The sequence below is a fragment of the Tursiops truncatus genome, chromosome 6 (assembly GCF_011762595.2).
Source record: "Tursiops truncatus isolate mTurTru1 chromosome 6, mTurTru1.mat.Y, whole genome shotgun sequence".
In the NCBI taxonomy this organism is placed as follows: domain Eukaryota; kingdom Metazoa; phylum Chordata; class Mammalia; order Artiodactyla; family Delphinidae; genus Tursiops; species Tursiops truncatus.
The window spans coordinates 59,123,293-59,149,357 of record NC_047039.1 but is presented as its reverse complement, the minus strand read 5'-3'; the positions used below and the strand labels follow the sequence as shown (position 1 = coordinate 59,149,357).

General features: G+C 43.4%; 1 protein-coding gene across 1 annotated transcript in view; it reads right to left on the bottom strand.

Annotated features, from left to right (window-relative positions):
* Positions 1-3,463: 3,463 nt before the first annotated feature.
* Positions 3,464-26,065, bottom strand: part of GLDC (glycine decarboxylase) — a 100,025-nt gene continuing 77,423 nt past the window's right edge. Inside the window, exons 19-25 of the mRNA XM_019934824.3 lie at positions 22,596-22,708; positions 21,154-21,295; positions 18,636-18,747; positions 9,618-9,713; positions 6,441-6,613; positions 4,779-4,859; positions 3,464-4,242 (exon numbers count right to left, since the gene is read on the bottom strand). Of these exons, the coding sequence (XP_019790383.1) occupies positions 4,099-4,242; positions 4,779-4,859; positions 6,441-6,613; positions 9,618-9,713; positions 18,636-18,747; positions 21,154-21,295; positions 22,596-22,708 (861 nt within the window). The 3' untranslated portion in view covers positions 3,464-4,098. The remainder of the gene's footprint in view (positions 4,243-4,778; positions 4,860-6,440; positions 6,614-9,617; positions 9,714-18,635; positions 18,748-21,153; positions 21,296-22,595; positions 22,709-26,065) is intronic.

The window sequence follows — 26,065 nt, the reverse complement described above, 5'->3', positions numbered from 1 at the left end:
AAGGTTGACTAAGTCCAGCCTCTTCCTCACCCCTACCTGCCTCCCCAGACCCATCCCTTAAAGGCTTAGAGTTCTGGAAATGTCTCTGAAATGTGAACAAAGAAAGCTGAGAGGCAACAAAACCTGGGACTTGTTAGAAATGCAAATTCTCTGGCCCTGCCCCAGAGGTACTGAATCAGAAATGCATCAGGGCTCAGCATTCTGTTGTCTATAAGCCCTTCTGGTGATCTAGACACACTAAGGTTTGAAAACCACTGCCCTAGGTAACATCCCTAACCCTGGCTGATGTCTGAGCCAAATGTTATGTCCCAGAGCCCTGCAAACCTCTCAAAGTGCTAACATCTCAACTTCCAAACTGCTTGTCCCAGATGGCTTCTTGCACCCAAAACTGGCACCTGCCTCCTTTATTTGCATGAAAGTCACCAGTTTGGTCATTGGAAAACACGTTCCCTATTTGTATCTAGAGGGTTCATGATTTTTTTTTTAATTATTATTATTTATTTATTTTTGGCTGCGTCGGGTCTTCATTGCTGCGCGTGGGCTTTCTCTAGTTGCAGCGAGCGGGGGCTACTCTTCGTTGCGGTGCGCAGGCTTCCCAGTGCGGTGGCTTCTCTTGTTGTGCCGGCTTCTCTTGTTGCGCCGCACGGGTTCTAGGTGTGTGGGCTCAGTAGTTGTGGCTCGCAGGCTTCAGTAGTTGTGGCTCGCGGGCTCTAGAGCACAGGCTCAGTAGTTGTGGCGCACAGTCTTACTTGCTCCGCGGCATGTGGGATCTTACCGGACCAGGGCTCAAACCCGTGTCCCCTGCATTGGCAGGTGGATTCTTAACCACTGCACCACCAGGGAAATCCTTCATGGCGTTTTCAGACTGAGCTGGGGCCCTTCCCCTCTATGACACACAGCTACAAGGCGAGGGTTGTTCCAGGAGTGGCCTGTGGCCTGTCCCAGGGCTGTGAGAAGGCCAAGGGGATGCCCGATTCACAGGATGTATGTGTGTGTCTACATCAGACTCCTCATCTTCAAAAGTGCTCAAAAGGTATATTCTCCATAACATTTTGTAGGTACTTAATGCCCCTGAATTGAATAATTTAAAATGGTTAAAATGGTAAATTTTATCACAAGGTGGGGGTGAGGGGGAACTATACAAAGCCTGTCCAGAGGCGTGTCTCCCAGGCCTGGCATTTTGTACTTAGCTTTAATAGAACCCTCACAGCATGCACTGGGAATACTGGTTTCCATGGCAGTGTCCCTCTTTGAGATCAAGGATTATTCCTTCATTCATTCAATTTATATTTGTTTGTTGAACACATACAATGTGGAAGACCCCAGCTCAGCACTGGGAATCCAATGATGAATGAGATATGGTCCCTGCTCTCAGAAAACTCAGTCTAATGAGGTAGACAAAAATCAAGTAAACAGAATAATTACTAACTGTGCAAAGAGTGTAGGATAACAAACTGAGTGCCAAGCTAGAAAAAGAGAGATCCCATTTCATGGAGACGTGCAGAAGACCTCCTGAAGAGATGCTGGAACATGAAGAACAAACGGGAGCCAGCAAAGCAAAGGTGACAGGGACAAGTGCTCCAGGTGGACGATACTACACGGGCAAAGACCCGGAGCAGGGAAAGATGGCACAAGCCTCAGGTGAACGCATGAGTGACTTAATAGTGAAGACAGACAGTTTACTTCAACTCTCTTAATCACCTGCTTTTGCCCCTAACATATTCCACGGCAAGCAGTGAATGACCAGCTGTGGAGACAACTTGGGTACTCGACCACTAACACTTTACAGTCTGATAAGAAAGAAAAGAATTGCTGTTCACTCTGATGGTTTGTTTACACATGCTTGTGCTTCCTCAGAAGGGGCTACTCCATTCCCTGATGGTCAGTCTGTGTTGAGAGCCTGGTTTCCAGCTCAGGAAGGGCAGAGTCTCCAGGTGTGTGGTGACCATGGCAGTGTGGTACCCAGTTTACACCGGTAGGAACTGGAGTTGTTCAGCCTGGGTTCAGATTCTGGCTGTTCTTTCTCATCAGCTGTGTGACCTTGGGCATCCTTCCATACCTTCCCCCTCGTGTAAAAGTGGAATGTTGTGAGGCTCCAATGAAATAATAAACACTTAGAATAGTACCTGAGAAGTACTCAACAGATATTAATCATTTAATTATTATGTAAAAAAGGAACCATGGATCCCATCACTTCGCTACTGCTTAGTTAGGCTGAAATGAACAGTTCTACAAACTTTTAAGTGTGAGAATGAGTAGACCGCTTGCAGAGCATTCAATAGAGCACGCAGACCTTTCGTTCTGGTCACTATCATAATAGCTTGAATGATGGTTGGTTGAGTAACAAACAAGGAACCAAGTAGTCAGGGTTAGACTACATGCTACTACATGCTCAATAACTTTTGGGGAGGAACATATGAAGCATTTGCTTCATATGTTCCAGGAGTGGCCTGTGGCCTGTCCCAGGGCTGTGAGAAGGCCAAGGGGATGCCCGATTCACAGGATGTATGTGTGTGTCTACATCAGACTCCTCATCTTCAAAAGTGCTCAGAAGGTATATTCTCCATAACATTTTGTAGGTACTTAATGCCCCTGAATTGAATAATTTAAAATGGTTAAAATGGTAAATTTTATCACAAGGTGGGGGTGAGGGGGAACTATACAAAGCCTGTCCAGAGGCGTGTCTCCCAGGCCTGGCATTTTGTACTTAGCTTTAATAGAACCCTCACAGCATGCACTGGGAATACTGGTTTGGGGTATATATGGTTATACCATATATACCCCAAACCAGTATACCAAATACTTCATATGTTCCTCCCCAAACCAGTATACCAAATACTGGTTTGGGGAGGAACATATGAAGCATTTGCTATTTCTAGGGAAAAGTTACTTGTGGCAGGCGTGCTAATTGCCTACCTGAAACTCATTCTTTTCCTTTTCTTCAATTAACAAACTTCTGGTTTTCTTTGGGGCAGTAACATGCGCAGGTAAAAGACCTTCTCATACTCCCTTGCAGCTAGGAGTGGCAATTTGAACCAAGCCTGGCCAGTTAAAAGTAAGCAGAAGTTACTGGGTGGAACCTCTGGGAAAGCATTTCAAAAGCACCTGACTTGGATGGAATCTGCCTTTTGTTTTTCCTCCTTTTTCCTGCCTAGAATGGGTATGTGATGCCCGGGTATGCAGTAGCCATCTTAGGACCGTGAGGATGAAGACTGTATGCAAAGGAGGCAGAACAGGAAAACTGAAACTACCCCTCGGCTTCTTATCTCTGGACTTACTGTTAAATGAGAAAAAATGAGCTGCTGTTTAATTAAAATGCTGTGGTTGTTTTTCAGTTATATGCAGCCAAACACAATTCTAGCAGAAAGGGCTAAAGTGGCATTCACTGCTGACTGAGACATACAAACTGTTTCTTTAGCCAAAGACACAACTAATAATGTAACGGTTCTACTGGGTTGAGTATTCTCATTACCCTTCAAACTCCTCTGAAACTAGGGTACATGGGAGTTAACATTGGAAAGTGGACCAAGAAGGCATTCTTCAAATTGCAATGCTTTTATTAGAATATTATTAATTGCAGATTTTTAAAAAACTACACACATGGAAAAAGGAGAACACTCAGAAATACTATTACAGATTAGGCAAATTAGTAGGAGGAAAAAGATTTCTTCAGTGTATACAAAATGTAAACATTTGCCCTGGGATTTCCCACAGATGGCACAGTCCACAAGGACTTATTTGGAATAAAAATATGTCTATCGGATCTTCAGTATAGTCTCTATACTGCAAACTTGCTACATTGGAGTTAAAGTTACTAGCACACCCCAAATTTTCTATGCAAAAAACTAAGTGATCCCAATCACGGCAACCTGAACATCAACTGCTACATGTGAAAGCAGAGGCACCAAAGCAAATCAATCTTCCAACAATGAGCTTCCACTCACTATGCTAATTGTATTTACATTTACCTTGAGAGAGATTACAAAAATATACACAGTATATAAAACCCCTACTTGAGTCTGTGGTGGAAAGTGAAATATTTCTTTATCAGGCGCGCCAAAGCCATTAAATCAGTCACTTGAACTTAGGGAGAGAAGATTAAGAAGAGGCCCTCTTCTGTTCAGAAAATGGGGACTCGTAAACATCCATGGGTGGGCAGGTACAAACCAGGTGCTGATCTCCATAGATGTCATCAATCCGGGCAATGGTTGGCCAGAATTTGTTTTCTGGTTTCACGAAGGGCTGCAAGGGACAAAAGACGGAAATCTTCGGGATATTCTGAGAGGTTTCTCTTGGTGGGGAAGAGGAAACTGCAATGATATTCCCACGGCCTGAGGTACCATTAGCCCAACAAGTACTCAAAAAGTATAAAAAGCTAAAATCCAAACTCCTTCATTACTGTCCATCAGAATCCCCCTGTCCCTGCTCTGCCGAGCATACCACAGAGCACCTTCACCTAAGAATCAAAGGGGAGAAAGACTGCATTTGGGGCCATCTCTCTGTTGGATGATGGTAGAAAACATCGATCCACTTGACAGGGACTCCCGTTTGGTCTTCCTGCACTGTGCACCCTGAGGATTCCCAGGCCCCTGGTTGGCATTCTGACTCTGACCTCAGAGCTCTGAAAGCCAATTCCTGGGTTCTGCACTGTTCTGACTACATGTGGTCACTATGGTGAGGAGACAGCAAGAGTGGGAGCCCTTCAGAGCAGGTGATGGCCTCTCATACACCCATGAACGTGGACCAGCTGGCACATCCAGTTTCAGAGGAGAACTTACAAGTGGGAATGCTGCCACCTCTCTGGAATACGGCCGATCCCAGTGGGAGGATGTGACGCAGGTCAACGAGTGTGGAGACATCTGAGACAGAGACATGGACGGGAGAGGGGTCAGAGCAGAACACTGCCTTTTCCTTCTGCACATCACATTAACCAGTGAGGTGATGGAAGCCCATGGACGGAGGGTGGTGGTTTTGTTTCAGTTTGGGGGGAAGGAAATTTTGGTAGGGAAATTTTTACTGTGAAATATTTCCAATATCAGAAAGTTACAGTAATAAAATAAGCACCCAACATAAATCAACATTTTTGTCATATTTCTTAACCTTTTAAAACAAGAAACATTACAGATACAGTTGAAGCTGCCTGCATATCCCCTTTCCATCTTATTGCTGGCCCTCCTCCCCAGCGATAACCACTACCTTGAATTTGGTTGTCACAATTCTCATCGTGTTTTTATACTATTACTGCATATATTAATAAACTGCATAGAGCCTAGTTTGGTACACTTTTAAACCTTATATCATCCTGTGAGTGTTATCCTCCACTTGCTTTTGTATCTCAGTATTGTATTCTTTAGATGTCTATTGCTATTTTTAAAAAACGGCCTAAACCCTGAAAGAATCCAGAGAAAAGAGAAATAATAATGAGAGCAAATCCTATATTCCTCCACTACCCTGTCAAACTCACACTGAGCACGGTGCTGGCCTTCTCCCGCCAGCCACTGGCCCCAGCACTCCACCTTCAGCTGGGCAGCTCTGGAACTTGTCTGAGCTCCCCTGAACATCTCATACTCCTCTGGCTTGAAGCCATAACAACAGAACCACAGCCTTCGAGGTATTCTCAATTCATGATCCCTCAGCTTAATAATGTCTGGACCTAATGCAGAACTTAGAGCTCTGACCAGATATAAAAGGAACATATTTTGGAAGAGGCGAAGTAATGCCTAACAATTTTTTTTCCAGTGTAGGCCATAAACATGGTAAAACATTCAGGCCAAGTACCAATCTTGTTCTAAGAGATAACTACTCCAATAAAAGAATATATTTATCCAGAGTTTATAAGGTAAATAATCTCAGTAGAGTATATCAAACAGAGACACAGAATGATAAGACTTCTCCAGCTATATAGGGTCCTTCAGCCTCTGCTCCCTCCTTTGGAAGCCAACTGGGTCCTTGTGGGGTAAATAGCTCCCGCAACCACCAAACGCATACATAAAGTTAAAACATCAGAAATAACCACATTCGGGGTTTCCCTGGCGGTCCAGCGGTTAAGACTGCCTTCCAATGCAGGTGTTGCGGGTTCCATCCCTGGTCAGGGAGCTAAGATCCCACATGACTCGTGGCCAAAAAACGGAAACATAAAACAAGCAATATTGTAACAAATTCAATAAAGACTTTAAAAATGGTCCACATCAAAAAAATCTTTAAAAAAAAAAAAAAGGAAAAAAAATAAATAACCACATTATACTTGAGTAACCACTGTTGTGTTGATTCAAGAAGATTTAAACTTCCAGGTAATGAACGTATGGTCTGCTCAGAAGAATGGCATTATTCTAGGCAAGAATATCATCTTCCAGTAAGACTTCAGAGGTTGCCGGCACACCATCCAGACACTGTTTTCTACTCTCTGGGATACTTTAGATAAAGTACCAGTGCCTACGTACCTTCAGTGGATTGACCCTAGGGTCGATGCGGCCCTCCTCAATGTCGGCGATTTCCTGCCGAATGCTGATCATGGCATCGCAGAATCTATCCAGCTCTGCCTTGTCTTCCGACTCAGTGGGCTCAATCATGAGAGTGCCTGCCACTGGCCAGGACATGGTAGGGGCATGAAATCCTGCAAAAGAGATGGGGGAACTTGTGTCACTAACTTTGACCTCCCCAATTGGGAAGAAGAGACCCTCCCCATCTTATAGTTTATCCCAAGGAAAATAATCTGATAAATTTGCTACCGTATATATCTAGGGATTCATTTTAGCACTATTTATGGAAGAAAAGCTTAGGAAATAACCTAACATCCAACAATAGAGGATTGATTAGGCAAATTTTACTGGGCTTCCATACAATAAATATGCAACCATTCTTAGTATTTAAATGTATATTAGTTAATATTTTTGAATGTTTACCCAACTTAAGTGAAAAAGGCAAGCTACCTAATGATATTGTCTCATTTCTATTTTAAAAATGGCAAAGTATTTATATATATACACATTTATATATGTGTGTATATGTATATATACACATACACTTCATATATGTATGTATGTATGTATATTTTATGAGGGAAGCTGCTTTGAAGAATAAATACTAAAATTCTAACAGGGTTATTGCCAGAAAATGAGACTAGGGTTTTTATTTCACTTTGTGTTTTAGAATCCTTTTATAATGTTCATGTAATACTTTAGGTTAAGAGAAATTAAAATATTATAGCCTACCAAAAGTTAAATAATGAGGTAACAAGCATTAAGAAGCCTGGGGTGAGTGTTACTGTCCCTATTTTACAGATGAGGAAACTGAGGCCTGCCCAGGATGTAGAAAGTCTTCACCTTTACACTGAATACAGGCTGAAGGTATTTCTATGTTTCCAAAAGCTTTCACATGTTAAGATCAATCGACAAGACACATGGTCAAGAGAGAGATTTCCTGGACAAAAGCCAAAAACTTTTTCCCAATTCTTACACTTTTTCCTATGAAACTTTAAAAGGTGAACAGCTCCCAGGTTGATATTTCTGTCAACTAAGTTGGCCCTGGAGGGCAATGGTTCCCAATTCTGGTGTGCATCATTACGTGGAGTGCTTTATAGAGTCATGCCTGCATTCTTTAAGGGATTGTCTTCTCAACATTTCATTATAAAATTGTTCAAATATACCAATAAGTTGAAAGGACTGTAGAGTGAACACCCATATACCTTCTACCTAGAATCTACAATGATGCTCTGTTTGCTTTATCACATATCTATCTAGTCATCTATTCCTATCACATATCTAAGGCATCCACCTTAGTTTTGATGCATTTCCAAGCATGTTGCAGTCATCAGTACACTTCCCCCTTAAGCACTTCAGCATGCATATTATTAGCTAGAATTCAATATCTGAATTCAGTATCTGTCCCCATATTTTTGTGATAGTTTACATATTGCAAAATACACAGATCTTAAGTGTACAATTTAATGAATTTTGACAAATGCCTACAACTGTGTCACCCAAATCAGAAAGGGATTTCTTTTTTAAACAACAAGCTGATCTCATTACCCATTAAGTCTGACCTCAATTCCATGTGTGAGCAAATTCAGCCCAGTATTTTCTGCTGTAGTGGTTCCCATATCTGGAACCATCTGAGTTGTCATGGAAACACGGATTCCTGGATTTTAACCCTGATTCAGGAAATCCAAGGTATGAGCCTTTAAAAACTCATATCAGAATCAGGTTAAGTTTAGAAATCTCTGCCATATGGCAGCATGCCCCACCCACAACTCACCTGATAGGACTCATCCAAGTGCTTGTAAACACAGATTACTAGGCCTCACCCCTAGTGTAATCAGTAATTCTGATTCAGTAGGTGATTTAGACCCAGAATCTGTGTTGTCATTTTCACTGTTGTTTTTTTTACTTAGCCATTCATTCATTCTCTCACTTATTAAGCACAATTGTTCCGAGTGCCTCCTATGTGCCAGGCACCTGGACAGTTCTGGGCTTAGGGCAAGCATAGCCATCACTCTATCAAACATCAAAATATCAAGGTTGTAGATAGAGCAGAACTTGGAAATACTGGGCAGTGACTTCAAATACCACTTCCCTCCTACCTCCATCCCCCACCTTGCTCCCTGCAAATGCTGCTGCAGTCAGATGTGGGATACAGACCACACATCACAGAAGGGAAGCCTTAACCTGAATCAGCCATCACTCAGCCATTGCCTGAGAAGTTAAGTCAGGTCATAGGAGCAGCCAACAGGAGATTTTGAGGTAATGGCTAATTTCATTAATGAAAACTCTCTGGTTTTCCCATTTATTATCAGTGTAACTCTACATAATAAGATCATTCATTCACGAGAGAAATGAGTCACACACGTGGGACTCCCGTTATGATACGATAGTAAAACTATTAAATTATTAAACATTTTACATTCCTTATTAAAAGAAGTCATTCAAATCATCTTAAAATTCAGATAGGACTCCACATCCATCAAAAGGCAAAGTTTTCCCCAACTTAGCCTTCCTGAGAATTGAAGGTTCTGTGATGTTATTAATAATGTCACTAAGAAAATGTATTTTAATAACGGCTGTGCTGAGTGAACATCCACTAAGAACACACAGATAAAAGACTTCACAGAAAAATCACATCATCTCTGGGAAAACAAGGTGCACCTATTCCTTCATCTCTATGAGCAGCTGAAACAGCTATGCCACGACTGAGGTGGCTATAAAACTCAAATGCCACTCATCTTTCTAACACTCCTACAGGATGCCTGCTTCACTTCCTTCACTTTCATGGACCTCTCTGTTTACCAGGAGTAGGATAGGTGGAAGGATTTACCAGAAACATGGGCAGAGAGCAGCAATCATTTTCTCTGGGATTTTTAACTGTTAACTATAAAGTCTTCTTTACCTAGCTGCTGATGGATTCAAGATGCGTGATTTAATATCTTTTGAAGGATGGTACCGATGGAGTCATGGGCAAAGTTTTTTCTCTGTCCACAGCCCCCAGATCCCCATTTAGCCTGTGGATCAGTTTACTATGGTACCTGCACAGTCAGTCTGTGGTCCATAGCCAACATGGGCAGCTACATGAATGTCAAAAACCCAAGTTCCCCTACAAGGGGTCACTCCCGGGAGACCACTCACCATAATCCTGAAGCCTCTTGGCCACATCGACGGCCTCAATATTTGCAGACTTTTTGAAGGGTCTTGTATCCAAAATAAACTCATGAGCCACATAACCTGTTGAGGAAGATTATTTTAGCTCAAGATTAACATCAGCTTGTTGTTTTACCCAAGCAAATGAACAAATAAACCAGCTTTTTAATGCATATCATTGAGGACCAAGAAACCATGGGCATTTGGTAAGTTTATAGTTGACAACAAAGATTTCACATCTGCTCTTATTACATATAAAAAAATTGTTAACATGTTGGGCCAATATGTCCCATCCTCAGTGCTCAACACACCCATGAGCCAGGAGGCTGGTGGGAGGTGGAACAGTAGCTGGAAGACTTGCTGAGATCCCAGGGGATGAGACCATTTCTACTCAAAGGACCTAAAATCTACTTGCGACAGTTAAACATGTCATCATGGGCCTGATCCTTTTATATAAAATATTTCTAGAGTTAAAGGTACATTGACACCCTTTTCAACAACATTGCTCCCAACATCAAATAACGGTTTCTTCTGTGTGTGTGTGTAAATACATACTAAACAAATATCCATAAGACACAGAATTTTATTTGATTCTTCAAAGGGGCTTTTGAGGTTTTGGTTTCAGGCTTCAGGCTGAGAATTAGAAATAAGGGCTGTCAAACAGCACACCACAAGTGGCAAGGAGCTGATGAGGCCGAAGTCTTGTGGGGGTCAGTTCACTTTGTTCTAATTTGTAAACCAATTGCCTCTCTAGCCTCAGGCTGCCATCTCCCCAGCATGACTTGTTGACCACCCATCCAACATCTAGAATAAACCACGGAGTAAGTCAGCATTTTCTTAAATAGAACAACATTCCCGGGAGCTTCCCAAATTCCATGGCCCACACAACTGATGAATTTCCTTCAAGGAAAGTATCTACTCAGGTGAAAATAACGTACTCCTTCTTAACCCCCTACCCTGACCCTCAGCAAACAGTGAATCTACTTACAGATACTTGGAGCTGACATAACTCCTCAAGCCTGAGAAGAAAAGCTCCAGTCATTAACAGCCCCTGAAGATCTAGTTTGTGAACTGCTCTGTTTCTTGTGTGATGAATACATATGAAGGGATTGGCTTTGTTTGAAAACAAAAGTATGAGACTTTGAATATACTGTCACTGCATATTTTTAAAACAAGCTTTCTAACCGTGATGAGGATTCAATTGTGAGGAGTGTGGTTCAAAACTAGAAAGGTGTATTCAGAGGTAGATAAACTTAGACCAAAAAAAAAGTGCCTAAAAGGAATGACTAGCTGGAATGTTCAGGGGGAAAATCATGACATTATTTAAATCCTCATCAACTATTAATTTCAGGAATGCTAAATGCCCTATGACACTACCCCATTTGGGGAGCCCAACCTCAAGCTTCGACCTTTCTTTTCTGAGGCTCTGGCAGCCATCCCAGTACCATGACAATGACTCGAAGAAGGCGGCTAATGGAGCTCACTGCTCTGAAGAACACTCAGCCATCAGGAGGAGAGGAGGAGATGGACACACGGTGGGGAGGAGTCTCTCTTGCTGGCGGGCAGACAGCACAGTCTTTCAAGCAGAGGTTCAGTAATAGCTGAAAGGCCGCATCAAGCCAAGCCCAGCCCAGTGCTGCTAAAGCAAGACTTCATCTGCAGAGGCCCCGCCACAGCCAAGTGGTTTGGGAAGAGCTCCATTTTCAAAATGAGGTTCAGATGTTATTTTCTAAGTCCATATTCTAATACGTTCAAATGGAAACTGTAGTGGGATTTCGGGATCTCTCTCTCTCCTCTCTCTCTCTACTTCAGGCTGAAAAGGGGTGAAATTTAAACTTGGTTGTTCTTGGAGGCCAGATCCCAAGATGTTCATCTTTGTTTGCAGTTTTTAAGGAGAAAATATATGGCATATGGTGAGTCAGAGTAATCTGAAGTAGAAATTGTATAAACTGTTCAGTGCAAGTTTTAATTTTCAGTGAGTATGTGTTTCCTCTGGGCCTAACCATGACTATAGCTGAGAGTCTGAAAGGGTAAGTTGAAGGAGCAAGGAAAGAAGAGGGGTCGGGGGGATGATGGAAGAGCAAAATAAAAGTGGCTTGGCTCTAGACAGTATGGTACTGGCACAACAACAGAAATATAGATCAGTGGTACAGGATAGAAAGCCCAGAGATAAGCCACACACCTGTGGTTACCTAATCTATGACAAAGGAGGCCAGAATATACAGTGGAGCACAGACGGCCTCTTCAATAAGTGGTGCTGGGAAAACTGGACAGCTACATGTAAGAGAATGAAATTAGAACACTCCCTAACACCATACACAAAAATAAACTCAAAATGGATTAAAGACCTAAATGTAAGGCCAGACACTATAAAAAGCTTAGAGGAAAACATAGGCAGAACACTCTATGACATAAATCACAGCAAGATCTTTTTTGACCCACCTCCTAGAGGAATGGAAATAAAACCAAAAATAAACAAGTGGGACCTCATGAAACTTAAAAGCTTTTACACAGCAAAGGAAACCATAAACAAGACGAAAAGACAACCCTCAGAATGGGAGAAAATATTTGCAAATGAAGCAACTGACAAAGGATTAATCTCCAAAATATACAAACAGCTCATGCAGCTCAATATCAAAAAAAACAACGCAATCAGAAAATGGGCAGAAGACCTAAACAGACATTTCTCCAAAGAAAATATACAGATGGTCAACAAACATTTGAAAAGATGCTCAACATCACTAATTATTAGAGAAATGCAAGTCAAAACTACAATGAGGTATCACCTCACACCAGTCAGAATGGCCATCATCCACAAACAATAAATGCTGGAGAGGGTGTGGAGAAAAGGGAACCCTCATGCATTGTTGGTGGGAAGGTAAATTGATACAGCCACTATGGAGAACAGTATGGAGGTTCCTTAAAAACTAAAAATAGAACTATCATCTAGCAATTCCACTCCTGGGTATACATCTGGAAAAGATTAAAAATTAATTCAAAAAGATATATGTACCCCAATGTTCATTGCAGCACTATTTACAATAGCCAGGACATGGAAGCAATCTAAATGTCCATCAACAGACGTATGGTTAAAGATGTGGGGCTTCCCTGGTGGCGCAGTGGTTGAGAGTCTGCCTGCTGATGCAGGGGACACGGGTTCGTGCCCCGGTCCGAGAGGATCCCACATGCCGTGGAGCGGCTGGGCCTGTGAGCCATGGCCGCTGAGCCTGCACGTCCGGAGCCTGTGCTCTGCAGCGGGAGAGGCCATAGCAGTGAGAGGCCCGCGTACCGCCAAAAAAAAAAAAAAAAAAAAAAAGTAAAAAGGAAGATGTGGTATGTATATACGATGGAATATTACTCAGCCATAAAAAGGATCAAAATTGGGTCATTTATAGAAACATGGATGGACCTACAGACTGTCATACAGAGTGAAGTCAGATATCATATATTAACACATATATGTGGAATCTGAAAAAAACTGGTATAGACAATCTTATTTACAAAGCAGAAATAGAGACACAGACGTAGAGAACAAACGTATGGATGCTAAGGAGTAAGCGGGGGGATGAATTGGGAGATTGGGATTGACATATATACACTGCTAAGTGTAAAATTGATAACTAATGAGAACTTTGTATAGCACAGGGAACTCTATGCTCTGTGCTGACCTAAATGGGAAGGAAATCCAAAAAAGAGGGGATATATATATACGTATTGCTGATTCACTTTGCTGTACAGAAGAAACTAACACAGATTTGTAAAGCAACTATACCCCAATTAAAAAAAAAAAAAGAAAGCAAGCGAATAGAACTACCATATGACCCAGCAATCCCACTACTGGGCATATACCCTGAGAAAACCATAATTCAAAAAGAGTCATGTACCAAAATGTTCATTGCAGCTCTATTTACAATAGCCCAGAGATGGAAACAACCTAAGTGTCCATCATCGGATGAATGGATAAAGAAGATGTGGCACATATATACAATGGAATATTACTCAGCCATAAAAAGAGATAAAATTGAGCTATTTGTAATGAGGTGGATAGACCTAGAGTCTGTCATACAGAGTGAAGTAAGTCAGAAAGAGAGAGACAAATACCGTATGCTAACACATATATATGGAATTTAAGAAAAAAAAAAAAATGTCATGAAAAACCTAGGGGTGAAACAGGAATAAAGACACAGACTTACTAGAGAATGCACTTGAGGCTATGGGGAGGGGGAAGGGTAAACGGTGACAAAGCGATAAAGAGGCATGGACATATATACACTACTAAACGTAAGGTAGATAGCTAGTGGGAAGCAGCCGCATAGCACAGGGAGATCAGCTCGGTGCTTTGTGACCGCCTGGAGGGGTGGGATAGGGAGGGTGGGAGGGAGGGAGACGCAAGCGGGAAGAGATATGGGAACATATGTGTATATATAACTGATTCATTTTGTTGTGAAGCTGAAACTAACATACCATTGTAAAGCAATTATACTCCAATAAAGATGTTTTAAAAAAAAAAAAAAAAAAAGAAAGCAAGCGGCTTGGCTCTAAGCTTGGAACATCCCCCCTCTCAACCCCTCATGTGTTAATTATCTTACAAGGCTGAAGATGACATGGGAAAGTGCTACAGAAAGATAAGGCTTCCCAAAACCCTCCTTGAGAGCAGGCACTGAAACCTTCTTATCCTGCATCCTCAGAGTGAGTGCCTAGAAATAAATGGAACTCACTAGCTAATTAGAAAGCTTGGGTGGGCAATCAACACTCGGTCAAGCTTTTCATTTGCAACCCAGGGACCACAACTAACAGCATCAAGACTCCTGTTTCCCTGGGAATGAGGTCAAGTAGGTGGGCCACCCCCCTCTAGCCTCAGGAGGTCACTTCCCAGCCAGGGATGTGAGGGTCCAGCCTCTAAGGCCCATGTCCACCTGCCCATAAAGGCCACCGGGAAACCTCTCAGGGACAGGAATTTCCAGGCAGAGTTAGGTTTGCCTAAGGTCAAAAAGAGATAAGCATTTAAGAAATTAAAACATAAATAAAACACTGGGCTACTAACAAAATGGCCTATCCACTGACGGGAACTCTACTTGGGTCAAACAGTGAGCCTAGCCTCCCACGAGAGCAGACACCTGTGAATTTTTTCAGTTCCTCCTTTAAAAATGCCTCACCCTACCTGAGGTAATTCCTTTCCTTATCCTAGCAGAATAGATACTACTGCTGCTTCCCCATCCCAATTCTTGGCTATCACTTCCTTGTTTCACAAAACCCTAAGCCTCAACAAGTTTCACTGGTATTTTCAAATCTCTCAAAGAAATGGTTCATAAAGGGAAGCCTGGAGTTCATTAAAATTATTGCCTCACAGTCGTCCGTGATTCCAGTCTTATTTAGAGCTGGTAAATATGATTAAGATGAGTAACGTCTTCTAATATTGCCATTAGACATTTTGGAATACAATGTGTTTATTAAGAACATTTCTATTTTGGGCTCTCAGGAGGTACGGCGATCATTCTTTTTTAGGCCCTAAAATACTAAGCCTCCGATTGTATAATGAATGTGTTTACCAGACCAAACACGAGACAATTTTTGGTTTCATGAACTTTGGGATTGGGTAAGAAAGTCTGTAATCACCAATCTCTTTCTGCTTGGGATGAGAAATACAATTCATTATTTAATTCTTGGATAAAATGGAAACAAATGGAAATTTCATCCATCTTTCTGTGTTGCGAATCTCCTGGGACAGTCTCTGCCTGAACCAGTCACGTGATGCCAAGCACACGGCAGGCACCTGAGCCACAGGTGCTCATTCACTTTCCCCTCCTGGAGTGCCATGCATCCCCATGCGGTCCACACCACATTCGTTCTTGCTCTAAAGAACTCAGGCTTGCATTGCACAACTCTGTGAGCACACTAAAAACCACTGAAATTCAGTGGGTGATGTGTATGGTATGTGAATCCTATCTCAATGAAGTTGTTAAATAAACTTAATCCTAAGGAAGTATTAAATAAAAAATAACAATTAGAAGAAAAAAACCCTAAACCTTGTAAATTAAAGCAAAAAGATGATTTTCACCCATCAAATTGGCAAAGACATTTGGGGTTTGGTTTGTGTTGCTTTCCCAGCCTGGCACTTGGTGCTCACTGGGCTCTAGTGCGATGGTCACTCGTATGCTCTTAGAATGAAATCAATTGCTATTGTCTCTGAGGGGAAACAAGGCCATACATTTCAAGAGCTTAAATGCATTCAGATCCTCTGAGATAACTTCTCTTCTACAACTCTAACCTGCGGAAATAGTCAAGGACGTTTAAAAAAAAACTCTAGGTAAAAGATGTTCATTGCAGCATTGTTACAAAAGCAAATAACATGGTGGGCAGGAGGCGGGCGGCGAGGGAGACCCCTACAATTACTTAAATCATGGTATATATGATAGAATCGATGTAGCAACTTTCAAAGCCCCTTTAATGACGAGGGAAATAATCGCAATATTAAATAAAGTTAAAAAACAGGATACACACTGTGTTTATAATATGATCTCAATTGTCTAAGGTGGGAAGGAATACAGCAAAATATTCAGTGGTTATGTCTGCTTGATGGAACCATGGATCACTTACATTTTCCTCCTCAAACTTTTTTATTGTCCAAATGTTCTATGTTGAGCATATGTACATGACTTATATAATCAGACAAAACCAATACTGATGCTAATCCTGAAGGCCAATACATAAGCAGGATGCATCTCACAGCACAGGAGCTATATTTGAATTAATTAGTGGCTCTTGTAGCTTCTTTCATACCCAACAAAAGCATTTCATTGTGTTGCTTAGAGACATATTGCCCACAACTTTCTTTCCTACTCTCTGGGGAGCACTGTTAACCAGAGCTCCCGATTATTTAGTTCTTTTCTATTTTCAAACTCCAGAACCACCCTTTTGGATACATATTTACAAAGCAAGATGAGCCTTTAAATTAAAGATCACAGGTGGAGATGCACACTTCCCTGGGCTGGAGACACTAAGAGCCAAAGAGGGGCCTCGTACCCGTGGCCCTGGGTCTGGGCACTGGTTACTGACGGCTCTCTGCTCTCTCTGCCCCAAGCTCAAGACCCGTGGCTCCCTGGTCTCAGATTCTGTGCCCACAGCCCATGCGCCGCCTGTCCACCTGACTCTTAGTGCCACCCTCCCATCACCTCCAGGGTGACTTGACTCCCCCTCCTATTATTCCCTCTGTTGTAGCTTCACTCTCCCCTCTTCACAGCCTTTTCCCTGGCAGCTTAAAATCATCTTGTTCTTTTAAAAACAAAGCTGGGCTTCCCTGGTGGTGCAGTGGTTGAGAGTCCGCCTGCCAATGCAGGGGACGCAGGTTTGTGCCCCGGTCTGGGAAGATCCCACATGCTGCGGAGCAGCTGGGCCCGTGAGCCATGGCCGCTGAGCCTGCGTCCAGAGCCTGTGCTCCACAACGGGAGAGGCCACAACAGTGAGAGGCCCACGTACCGCAAAAAAAAAAAAAAAAAAAAAAAAAAAAAAAAAAAAAGCTGCATCCTATTGAAGCAGCTCCTGTCCCCCTTCACCACCAAACCCCCCAAACCATGAAAGCTTCTCCCTTCTCCCAACCTCAGCCTACTTCTCAGCCCATTTCCATCTAGCATCTACCGCACTGTTGGGCCCTAACTGCTTTCGAAGGTGACCAAAGGCTTCCTAATTGTGAAAGGTAACGGTGCTTTTTAAGACTCATGAGACCTGAGTCTTTTTAAGCCACCTGCTCTTCAGCCTGTCCCTCCATGTCACGTAAGACCACCCACATGTGCTGACTGTGCATGTTGTGCTGACACGATGCCAGGGACCGAGGCAGCCACAGCCTCCGCCGGGCAGGAGCTCAAGGTCTGCAGGAGACAGCCAGATGATAAACGGAGTGGGAGAATCCTCCGCGGAGGAGGGAGCCAAGAGGAGCAGTTCTCGCCACCGGGAAAGGAAAGGGCAGCCTCAGGGAGGAGGTGGGGCCAGCGCAGAGGCAGGAAGGACAGGCGCCATGACAAATGCTGGGGGTTGGGAAGGGGGGCATCTAAAGCTGCCTCGGCACAGAGCCCCCCTCACCAGATGCCACTTTTCCGCACCCACTCCATGTAGCCATCTGCTTCAGGGGTTTTGCTCTGGCTTCTCAACACTGTTTCCTTGGGTCCCGCCAATTCCAAGAGCCTGCTCTCAGATCCTGTGCCCAGAGCCACATCTCTGCAAGTCTACCTGCTCCAGCCTCTCCCATCACTTCCAGGGAGAGCTTGTTCCTCCATCTCTTACTCCCTCTAAGAGGGAGGCTTACCTAACATTTCTTCACTCTCAACTAATTAGTAACTAACTCCCCTGATTCTACTTCTAACAGCATGTTCATCTCCTCCTACTGTCTTAATGATATTAACATCCTCTTAATCCTGTCATTACCCTGCTCAAAAACCCTTCTGGCCCAACTGTAGAGTCCAGAGCCTTCCAAGGCCTTCAAAGCCCCATGCTACCTCTCCAGCCTCATCTTCATCTGCTCCCTTTCCTGCTATCCCATCCTTCAACCCACCCAACACTCCCGCCACCCAGACAACTCCTTTCTCTCCGGCTTGCTCCTGTATCTCTGTTTACTGGGGTTCTGCTACTCTTCCTTTCAGGCTTATCTCAAATGGCTCCTCCCAGAAGGCTCTCCCAACTGTTCTGCCCTGCCTCTGCCCAGTCTGAATTACTCCACTCATTCCCATGGAACTGGAGGAGGTAATGAGTGCGTGGTATTTATGTATACGTCTCTCAGTGGTGTGGGCTCCGTGTTGGCCTGCGCTTCAGAGACTAAGTGCATGGCAGAGCCTCGCAAATAGTGATATCCTGTTTACTAAACTGAAGAGCTTTCCAATAACTCTAGGCTTTTCTCTGGTCTGTGCTAAGAAACAGAAGTTCCCCACCCTCTTCTGAAAGCCTCATCCACTAGGTCAAACTTCGTTTGGCCAAGGAAGAAAACCAAGGTGAATACAGACTAAAGTTCATACTTGCCTCTTGCACCCCGGAAAAGGACTCTGTAGTGTTTTTCTAATCTCTTGGCCATGTAGTTGGCATTTAATATAGCAATTTCTGTGGCCTGTTTAAGGCCCTTGCCTCCCATCATCTGCAACAGAGGGAAAAAGAGCCATAAACCACAGAACAGGGAAACCCAATGGACACTAACCAAAGGTATCCCCAGATAAATCCCACTCACAAAGGAAATCAGCCTACCACCGCTCTCTGGATTGCAGATGAGTGAAATATCCTAACAAGGATATCTGTCAATCCTCTCTAAGCCTGAAATAATTTTTGGTTTTCTCCTTTGAACAGTAATTTTATGCTTCTTATTGTAGTTACAAAGCTTAGAACAGGGCAAAACTAACTGCTGACTATTGTGTTATCTACCGAAGAAAAAGAATTGTTTTTAGGTTACATGCATTTGGGGGAGGTTTTGTTTGGTTGTTCCTTGTGAATTTGAGATGCCTTGATAATTGCCAGGAATCTCATGGGATCTTGGCCAAAATCCCCACTGAATCCATTTTGTATGGTTTGTCTTCCAATTGTCCATATTTGAGGGCTTTATGTTTAACAACTGCCAGGTTCAATCTTATTCTTTTCTGGTGGTTCATAAGTCCCTGTGATTATATGGGGTGAATGCCATTAGCAGCAAAGAGCTTAAAACCAGGACTGCACCAATTTTTACTCACTACTTTCTTCCCAGAACACCTCATATGATGGAGGCTTGATGTATATTAATACATAACTAATGTAAAGCAAATGAGAAAGCACCAAGTAAAAGGGCAGGGATGCCGAAGTCCAAATAAGGAGAGGACACATTTTGGTCAAAGAAGGGTTCCTAGGGTAAGAGTTAGAACTTGAGTGGAAACTTGAAAATGGGTAGAATTTGGATAGACAAAGAGAAAGGGGACGACACTCCAAGTGAGAAGAATGGCAGAAACAAAGGTAGGGAATGGAAGGCACATGGCTGCAGCTTGGGAGGTGCTGTAGAGCCGGGTAGGCTGTGACTACCTCTCACAAGCCTCAAACCCTTGCTGGGAAGGACCTGGACTTGGTTCAGCCAGCCACTGCCTCTCGGCCTGGGCATCAGAGTCTCTGAGCAGCTTGACGGCCCAAGCCCTAAGCTGCATATGCTGAATTTGATTCTCTCTGGGATGGGCCCTAGGCAAGTGCATTTTGGAAGAATCCCCTAAGGATTTTGTGCAGGCTAGGCTAGGGAGATCCAGCAGCAGAGGCAAAGGGAAGCGAGGAGAGGATGGAGAGCCCTGGCGGGAATCTAGCAGTCCTGTAGGGAGGCTCCAAGAGGGACTGCAGCAGGGAGAGAAGATAATTCTAGAGTCCAGGTGATAAGTAACAACAGCCTGAAATAAAGAAAGGGCCCAAGGTCAGAGGGGTGGCTTAAACCCTACTTTATTTATTTCATTTTTAAACTGAGGCTCTCTCTGGTGTTCCTGGCATATGGCCAAACCAGCCTTGGGGCATTTATTTTTTATACGTGATTCATCTCCAGCCCAAATAACATTCCATAACAAATAACTCAGGTTTGTAGAGACCAAAAGGAGGCTGTAAATTAGATTCTGTTTGCAAAGAAGCAGACCTTTATGATGATTGTTTTTGTTTTTACTACTTGCAAACTAACTCGAGTATCATTTCAAAAAGCAGGTTTTAGTCTCTGGGGTACAGAATTGTTGTTCCAGCTTCCCAGAAAGTTTTCATTAAGAATCATAAATGCGACACTGTTCAAGAATAACAACCAGCCCAAAGAGTCATCTGGTGTTATTTGCATAGCTGAGTTAGGGGTTTATTTCACCAGAAGCCTCCTCCCCTCTAAGGAGGGGAGCCAGTTGGGGAAGGCTGCTCTAATTAGCGGCTGAAGAAGTGCTCCTATCCAATGCACGGTCTTCTCAGCCCAGGAGGTAGGCAGGACAGTTTGAACAAGAGCTGTATAAAATAAACTCCGGCCATAGTGTTTCTTGGAAAAACACAAAGGAAGGAAGCCTGTTCTCCGACAAAGTCTAATTACCCCCGAGAGTATAGTTCCACAGGCCCTAAAGGGCAAAGAGCTTTGGGAAACCACCACATAAGCAAATTTCTGCTATTTTCATCTTATCCTCCAGGCTCCCAAGAAATATAAAGCGAAATGAGATGTATTCCTAAAATTTATCCCAGGATCTCAACCAAGTGTAATAATTAGTATGTGCACTGTTTTTCACTTGCGAGGGGCCATACAAATCCTACAGGAAACCAAATGACGTGGCCAGCACATCCATATGACTCATGGTACTTAACTCCGTCTGGAAAAATATATCTGGCGTGTCAGTTCCTCTGGTGTTAAACCCACTATGAGAACCCAAAGGAAAACAGCCTGATGAAGAAGAGACAAAATGAGTTTTAGCTGATCTCTTTAGGAAGGTTTCTCCACTCAAGTCAGCAGTTTTCAAGTCTGCAGTCTCAGTTCCCCACCCACACATCACACACCCCCACCCCTCTAACACACATCCATAGGCCTCACCTTAATATAAGCCCACGAAATGGGCAAGATGGAACTGGAGCCCCATGGGGCCGCGCTGATGGTACCCAAAGGCCGGGCATCTTCGCTTGGCTTTACCGAAATGATGGGATGATTAGGCAGAAAAGGGACAAGATGCTTCTTCCTGTATTGTTTTTTTTAATACAAATTTAGAAGCTGTAAAAAGATCCAGTCTAACCAAACAGGCAGGTGCTGGGCCCTCTCAGGAAGCTCTATTCCTAGCAGAGGAACTCTGACATGGGAGGGACCCGGCACCTGCTAAGGGGCAGATGTTCAGGAAGTGTTCCTTCCTTCCTCCTCTGCTGGAGGCATGGCTCAGCAGCCATCAGCATCCCAGCAGCTCACCCAAGAACCGTGGCGGCGAATCTGGCAGAGACAAGCAGCCTGGAATAGTATGCAGGGCCATGGGCTCACAAGAATGTGGCGACATCCCAGCCCTACACACCCTCTCCCTCCCAGCCCCGGCTCCCACACTCTTTCCCAAGGCATCTAAGGGATATAGAAAGACGCTGCTGAGAAGAAGCCCCATGGGGTAACACATCAGAGGCCAGCATGTGAACGTCAGCCACCCTGCCTCCCCCACAGCTGAGGCACTGGGCCTCCTTCACTTACTATAAATAATAGTAATCAAAAAGGAAAGAAGAAGAAAGCAGGGGGCCAGGCTCGCAGCATTCCTGAAGACTGACCCCCTTTGGCACAGTTCTGGAAAAATGAAGATGCTCAGGAAATGGCGGCTCAGCACCATTTTCATGAGATGATTTGGCTTCACGGTGTAAAGTTATCAACTGCTTCGAGATACTGCTTTAGTCTTGTTCTGACTGCATCCAATTATTTCTAGTAATAAGGTCTGTTTCCTTCTTACTTATCTCAGATGTAATAAGAATTCAGGCTGCAAAGTGTTCAACATCTTACACCCAATTCCCTTTTTTGGGGGGGAGGGGCGTTTAAGTTCTACTCTCTTAGCAAATTTCAATTATACAATAGTGTTCTCAACTATAGTCACCATGTTATGTGTTAGATCCTCAGGTGTAACCATCAGCTGATTTTAAGAAGAAACAAAGAAAAGCTGCTTAGAAGTCTAAATTAAAGTCTGAGAGGCACTTCTAGGTGCTCATATGCCGGTTCTCAGCCATAATGCTCCGTAAAGCTCCCTAGTCATCACTCTGTTAATAATCCTGCTCTGTCTATGCGTGACTGGGAGCTGAGTGTGGTCACACACTGTGGTTAACAAAATCTAAGTCTGTTTCTCCTTAGACAAACCCTAAAAGCACCCCTTTCACTGCTCCCCACCCAGCCCTTATAGGCACGCCACATGTGAAGGTATCCTGACACTTGAAGACCTCGATGAGAAGAACAGAGAGTTTGAGACCCATCTTTGATTCTCAGTCTCCAAAGCCATCCTGCAACCAGGGCCCAGAACTCACACTCCGATGGGCCCCATGCCAGGGCCACCTCCGCCATGGGGAATGCAGAAGGTCTTGTGAAGATTTAGGTGTGAGACATCAGACCCAACGTCTCCAGGACGACAGATTCCCACCTACCACAAAGGGAAAGAACCAAAAGCAAAAGTCAACAGCTCGAAGGGGTGTTCCGGAGAGGCGGCCATGCTGCTCCCCCTGAGAGGAAAGGCAGATGGAGCTGTTCACAGAAACATACTTAATACCGCAATCAGGCCGCCCCCACCAGCATCCTTCGCCTTCCGTGTGCCCGTGGCCTTTAAACTGCCGGTCCTTCGGCTGCGGACAGGGGCGCTGAGTTTCCCGTTGGGAGGTAAAGTGGCCCCCCTTTACCTCCCAAATGCCGCAAGGAGGCAGGCCTCTGGGCACTAGGTACCCCACCCTCGCCCTACACATGCTGGTGCGAGGCCCTCCCAAGGCCAAGGAGGCGGAGCGCTTTCCCCAAGAACACAGTGAGTGGGATGCAGTGCCTGTCTCTTCTCCCTCCACAGAGAGAATTGAGACAAGGAAATTATATGCCCTGCTCGATATAAATACAACTGGATATAAACTTCAGGAGGCCAAAGTATATCATCTCTCTCGTTCACTCCCGTATCTTGAGCATCTAATACCGTGCCAGGCATATGATTGCTCTGACAGTCCTGCACCAGCCTCCCGGGCTTCCTCCCAGCACAGCCTGTGAGCGACAGCCCTTCCCTCGCACCTGACTGGGCCTCTGGGGCGAGGAGGTGCTGCACAAAAGGAAGTCTGAGGCACAGACGAGTTAACTGCCTGGTCCAAGATCACAGAACTAAGCTGTGAGACTTGAGCTGGTGTCCTTCATGCATCACATCTTCCCATCATTTAAGAAGCCACTGAGATACTTGCATATTTAGCTGTCTCCTACCTGCAGTGTGGCTGACAAGGTCTTGGTGCTCCAGCCTGGTGTCAGGCCTGAGCCTCTGAGGTGGGAAAGCTGAGCTCAGGACATTGGTACACCAGAGACCTCCCAGTCCCACGTAATATCAATCAGCGACAGCTCTCCCAGAGATCTCCATCTCAGTGCTAAGACCCAGCTCCACCCAACAGCCAGCAAGCTCCAGTGCTGGATGCCCCATGCCAATGAACTAGCAAGACAGGAACACAGCCACCCATTAGCAAAGAGGCTGCCTAAAATCATACTAAGTTCACAGACACCCCAAGACACATTACCGGACGTGGCTCTGCCCACCAGAAAGAAAAGATCCAGCCCCACCCACCAGAACACAGGCACAAGTCCCCTCCACCAGGAAGCCTACACCAGCCACTGAACCAACCTCACCCACTGGGGGCAGACACCAAAAACAATGGGAAATATGAACCTGCAGCCTGCGAAAAGGAGACCCCAAACACAGTAAGTTAAACAAAATGAGAAAACAGAGAAATATGCAGATGAAGGAGCAAGGTAAAAACCCACCAGAACAAACAAATGAAGAGGAAATAGGCAGTCTACCTGAAAAAGAATTCAGAGGAATGATAGTAAAGGGGATTCAAAATCTTGGAAACAGAATGGAGAAAATACAAGAACCGTTTAACAAGGACCCAGAAGAACTAAAGAGCAAACAAACAATGATGAACAACACACTAAATGAAATTAAAAATTCTCTAGAAGGCATCAATAGCAGAATAACTGAGGCAGAAGAACTGAGGAATGACCTGGAAGATAAAATAGTGGAAATAACTACTGCAGAGCAGAATAAAGAAAAAGAATGAAAAGAATTCAGGACAGTCTCAGAGACCTCTGGGACAACATTAAACACACCAACATTCAAATTATAGGGGTCCCAGAAAAAGAGAAAAAGAAAGGGACTGAGAAAATAACTGAAGAGATTATAGTTGAAAACTTCCCTAACATGGGAAAGGAAATAGTCAATCAAGGCCAGGAAGTACAGAGTCCCATACAGGAAAAATACAAGGAGAAACACACCAAGACACATATTAATCAAACTGTCAAAAATTAAATACAAAGAAAACACATTACAAGCAGCAAGGGAAAATAAAAAAAAAAACATACAAGGGAATCCCCATAAGGTTAACAGCTGATCTTTCAGCAGAAATCTGCAAGCCAGAAGGGAGTGGCAGGACATATTTAAACTGATGAAAGGGAAAAACCTACAACCAACATTACTCTACCTAGCAAGGATCTCATTCAGATTCGACGGAGAAATTAAAACCCTTACAGACAAGCAAAAGCTAAGAGAATTCAGCACCACCAAACCAGCTTTACAACAAATGCTAAAGGAACTTCTCTAGGCAGGAAACACAGGAGAAGAAAAATACCTACAATAACAAACCCAACACAATTAAGAAAATGGTAATAGGAACATACATATCGATAATTACCTTAAATATAAATGGTTTAATGCTCCAACCAAAAGACACAGACTGGCTGAATGGATACAAAAACAAGACCTGTATATATGCTGTCTACAAGAGACCCACTTCAGACCTAGGGACACATACAGACTGAAAGTGAGGGGATGGAAAAAGATATTCCATGCAAATGGAAATCAAAACAAAGCTGGAGTAGCAATTCTCATATCAGACAAAATAGACTTGAAAATAAAAACTATTAGAAGAGACATAGAAGGACACTACATACTGATCAAGGGATTGATCCAAGAAGAAGATATAACAATTGTAAATATTTATGCACCCAACATAGGAGCACCTCAATACATAAGGCAAATACTAACAGCCATAAAAGGGGAAATTGACAGTAACACGCTCACAGTAGGGGACTTTAACACCCCACTTTCACCAATGGACAGATAATCCAAAATGAAAATAAATAAGGAAACACAAGCTTTAAATGTTACGTTAAACAAGATGGACTTAATTGATATTTATAGGACATTCCATCCAAAAACAACAGAATACACATTTTTCTCAAGTGCTCAAGGAGCATTCTCCAGGATAGATCATATCTTCGGTCACAAATCAAGCCGTAGTAAATTTAAGAAAATTGAAACTGTATCAAGTATCTTCTCTGACCACAACGCTATGAGACTAGATATCAATTACAGGAAAAGATCTGTAAAAAATACAAACACATGGAGGCTAAACAATACACTACTTAATAACGAAGTGATCACTGAAGAAATCAAACAGGAAATAAAAACATACCTAGAAACAAATGACAATGGAGACATGATGCCCCAAAACCTATGGGATGCAGCAAAAGCAGTTCTAAGAGGGAAGTTTATAGCAATACAATCCTACCTTAAGAAACAGAAAACATCTCAAATAAACAACCTAACCTTGCACCTAAAGCAATTAGATAAAGAAGAACAAGAAAACGCCAAAGTTAGCAGAAGGAAAGAAATCATAAAAATCAGATAAGAAATTAATGAAAAAGAAATGAAGGAAATGATAGCAAAGATCAATAAAACTAAAAGCTGATTCTTTGAGAAGATAAA